The 4,100-nt window shown below is 36.6% G+C and overlaps 1 protein-coding gene across 1 annotated transcript; it reads left to right on the forward strand.

Annotated features, from left to right (window-relative positions):
• Positions 1–1,406: 1,406 nt before the first annotated feature.
• Positions 1,407–2,695, forward strand: TRIADDRAFT_28370 (uncharacterized protein; the record flags this gene model as incomplete). The annotated part of the gene is made up of 3 exons (XM_002114522.1): positions 1,407–1,601; positions 1,842–1,980; positions 2,502–2,695. Coding segments are annotated over 3 exons (528 nt in total), but the record flags the coding sequence as incomplete, so codon positions are not given.
• Positions 2,696–4,100: the final 1,405 nt, after the last annotated feature.

Here is a 4,100-nt window from a genome sequence, read left to right on the forward strand (position 1 = left end):
GTATCGTCGCTACTGCCTGTCTGGCCTCTATCAAGGACTGGATGAGAAAATTCTTACTATACTCAGTGTACTGTCTACTGGGAGTGTACACGTACGTAAAGTAGGAGGTAGAGTCGCCACTTAGAGGTCAGTACTGTACACTGTACAGCGTGTCGAATTTCGACTTTCCTCTTTCTACACGTGTAAAATTTCTTAAAATTTTATACATGGAGAAAGAGGAAGGTCTAAATGCTACTGATTTATCAAAAACTCAATAGAATCCATCAATTTTGGGCACTTTTATTTCATTTTGAAAAATCTGAATACTGTAGAATTTCTGTTCGCTGTACAGTACAGTACAGAGGTGAGAAGAAGAGCTTGACACTGTACAGTACTGTACTAGTGTACTGTACAGTATGTACTGTACCTCTACCGCTTCCAGTAAGCGGAGAGTACAGTACTGCACACGCGTAGTCCTTGTACAGTACTGTACGGTACAGAGGTTAGAAGAAGAGCTTGACACTGTGCAGTACTGTACTTCTACCACTTCCAGTAAGCGGAAAGTACTGCACATGCGTAGTCTTTGTACAGTACAGTACAGAGGTGAGAAGGAGAGCTTGACACTGTACACTGTACTGTACTGTACTGTACCTGTAACTTACTGTCTGTAAGCCTGGAGCACTGCACATGCGTAGTCCTTGCTGTCGAAACCGCTGCTAGCAGGAGTCTGGACTGTCTGGTGGACAACCATCAAAAAGGCTACGCCTAGAAATTTCAACTGGCCGGTCGAATTAGGAAATCCAGTGGGCATCGGATCCTGTGTTGCCTATTTGATATCGACAAAATATCCTCAACATCCTCGCTCATCTTCCAGCTATCATTAAGCATTCGATCGTGCACAGAATTCCCGTTCCAAAATGCATCATTTGCAAAAGATCCAGGACAAGCTGTAAGAGTTGTATTGCGCTAGCGACATCACTACCACCTCCGATAATATTGTACTGTACACTGTACAGTATAGTAGACAAGTTGATGGAGTAGTAGGCAAAATGGATATGACACCTTGAGTTCCATCTGTTGCCGCCGTACCTTAATTAAAGTAATCTTCATTCAGGAAAGCTATCCATAATGCCAAAGACGAGATATACTTTATTTTAGTGACTAGAAAGCCTTAGTTAAGACCTTATCGTATAAAATTTCTAACAAATAGATCAGAAACAATTTATACTTTTGTCTACGATGTTGTTTGCAACGACGATCGATGTCGAGGAAGTAACGTAGATTTTGTTGCTGTAGCTTTAGTTATTATCAAGCTTGATATCTGTCTTCTTTGACTCTAAAAGTGCGAGTAGTAGGATGTAGAGGAACAGATACTTGTGCATTATTTTCGTGAATGAATAACCTTTACTGTGTATCCATTTAGCACCGATGTGGTGATGAATTACTCAGAAATTGAAAAAAAGGTTAAAGAAGCAACCAATGATGAGAAATGGGGTCCCCATGGTAGCCTTATGTCAGAGTTAGCCAAATGTACTTTCACTTATGAACATTATCCAGAGTTAATGTCTATGTTATGGAGACGAATGTTTAATGATAAAAAAATTTGGCGTAGAACATACAAGGTAAGCCTTGATACGATCTAGGAGATCATTGAAAAGACACTTCCTACTCTACTCGATGACCTAATTCATTTGTAGTTTATTCGATATCTTCTCATCAACGACTCTACTGTAGTCATGAAAATAATCGTCTTTGACGTATTGTAACTATTATATCAACAGCTAATTTTGATATTATTTTTTCTTTACCAACTGCGACTTTGGCAATGTTCTGCTTTACCCATGGATAACTACCAACCTTAGTCTCTCCTTCTACTTGCGTATTTAATAAGAAATGGGTCAGATCGTGTAGTGAACAACGCTAGGGAGCATTTATACGATTTAAGAAATTTAGAAAACTTTCAGGCTTTCGATGAGTTTGGTAAAGACCAAGGAATAAATGGTAAATGAATATCTCAATTTTTCTTGTCTTTAAAATAATCTTCCTATCTAGTATACTTCTGTACACAATCTCACCTACTATATGATACTCCTTTCCTTATTGCGAGTCTCACTAGACTAGCACCTACCTTTGTCAGTTCATAAGCGCTACCTTTCCGTCAAAAAATAAGTATAGTGTGAAAGCTCTTACCTTACATACTGTATGATATGATCAAGTAGAATCCTGTAATGATTCTCATTTCTCGACAATTCTTGACTAAGCAGTACACCGTAATTGCATGCAGTGTTCATAATTGACAAGTTCTGTCAATAAAAACGCATTCAGATCTCGCATACAAGTAGTACTGTGATTATACCGTACTTGCAAATGTTGTACGATACTAATAAATGATTATTAGTACAGTAGCAAACAGTTGCGATTACTTCTACCGTAATTTAAGTTTACCTAGTCATAACTCTTTTACTACATGCATGGCATTCCTAATTAGCATTTCGTGACCGGATGCCATTATTGTTTTTCAGTTCGACAAAAGGTCAAAGAAATCATCAATTTACTACAGGATAACGAACGACTCCGTCAAGAACGTAAAAACGCTAAGAAAACCCGCGACAAGTACATTGGGGTATCATCAAACGATTCGCGTTGGGGTAAATCATTTATTAGCTTGCAATCTTTCAGTACGAAAGATACCAAGATTGTAAAACTTTCACATTAACTAATATACTGTATAAATATTATACTGTGCATTGGCATAGTATTCCAACATTGAACAATTTAATTATATGTCTTTGTTAACTTTTTATTATGAAATCACTTGACATACACAATTTATTTCCAAGTTATTGACATTTCATTCCGTTTCAGTCTGTTCAACTTGTCATCTTAACAAGTATTAGTAATCAATAACAAATTTCTTATTGATGGAAATCGAATAAGAAAATTATTGTAGTTTATCACGCTATTACTTACAGCAAAGGAGTAAAAACACCACAAGAAATGTTGCATTGATTTGATAGTAAAGACATACAGTAAACAGTTACCGGTATATTTACTAAGTATACTCGTTTATCCGTATGCTTACGGTAACATTGCTCATATAGTATACTTCTAGTAGTAGCGTACTGCAATTGACGTATTATCGATAAGCAGCCATTTTTAAGTGATCGACGGAAATAATGAGAACATATGGCACACAAAATATCTACCGTTATATTTTAAAAAATACTCAAATATTATAATACGATATGGCAACATTCTGCTCCATTAGAGTTGGACATTGATCAAATTATTGAAAGATAACATTTTAGCAGTTCTATTCTGTATCATGTCAAATCTGGTAAAGTATTCTTTCTTTACCTCATAATAGGATCGAAAAGTCGATACGATACTTCGGATGATTACGATTTTAGAAAACCACGTAGTGGTGGCCGATTTGAATATAAAGACGAATCTGGAGATGAATCTGGGTAAAACATTTATTTTATCTATTATGGCTTGATTCAAATTAAGTCATTAAAAATTTAAATTGGCCTTGCTTTTGCTGCTTATACAACGGTTGTGACAATCGAATTCATCATTTCTAATACAGTAAGGAAACAAAAGATGATAGCTATTCACCGCCAACTTCACAATCTGAGAAACCTGCTCGAGAAAAATCGAAAGCAAAAATATCTCTTGGGGCTGCAGCAAATTTCGGAAGAACTGAAACTTCATCTGCGTCACCACCTGCCGCCTCAGCAGCTACGGAAAGTAGTTCTACTGCTGCAGAATCGAGTGCGAACGGTGACTTTGCAAATTTTTCTGCTATGCGTGCTAAAACCAGCACTGGTGATGAATTTAGTGATTTTCAGTCCAATGTATCATCAAAAACAGAGAACAACCATGGCAGTGGCGGGGACTTGCTGGGCGATTTTAGTGGTCTATCTGTTTCACAGGTTATTCTTTCTGAATACTTATGTGCAGTGATGCATTATTGATAAACATCATTCTTAACTACTTTCTGATAATGGTTATTTTTCACGAACGTATATTACTTTAACTTTGCTACCTTACAAATAATTTCTGGTAAATATTGGTCATTTTTTTGGATCACAATAGACTTCTCAGTCGTCAATGTATAA

This window comes from Trichoplax adhaerens, genomic scaffold (assembly GCF_000150275.1).
Source record: "Trichoplax adhaerens TRIADscaffold_8 genomic scaffold, whole genome shotgun sequence".
NCBI classification, from domain to species: Eukaryota; Metazoa; Placozoa; class Uniplacotomia; order Trichoplacea; family Trichoplacidae; genus Trichoplax; species Trichoplax adhaerens.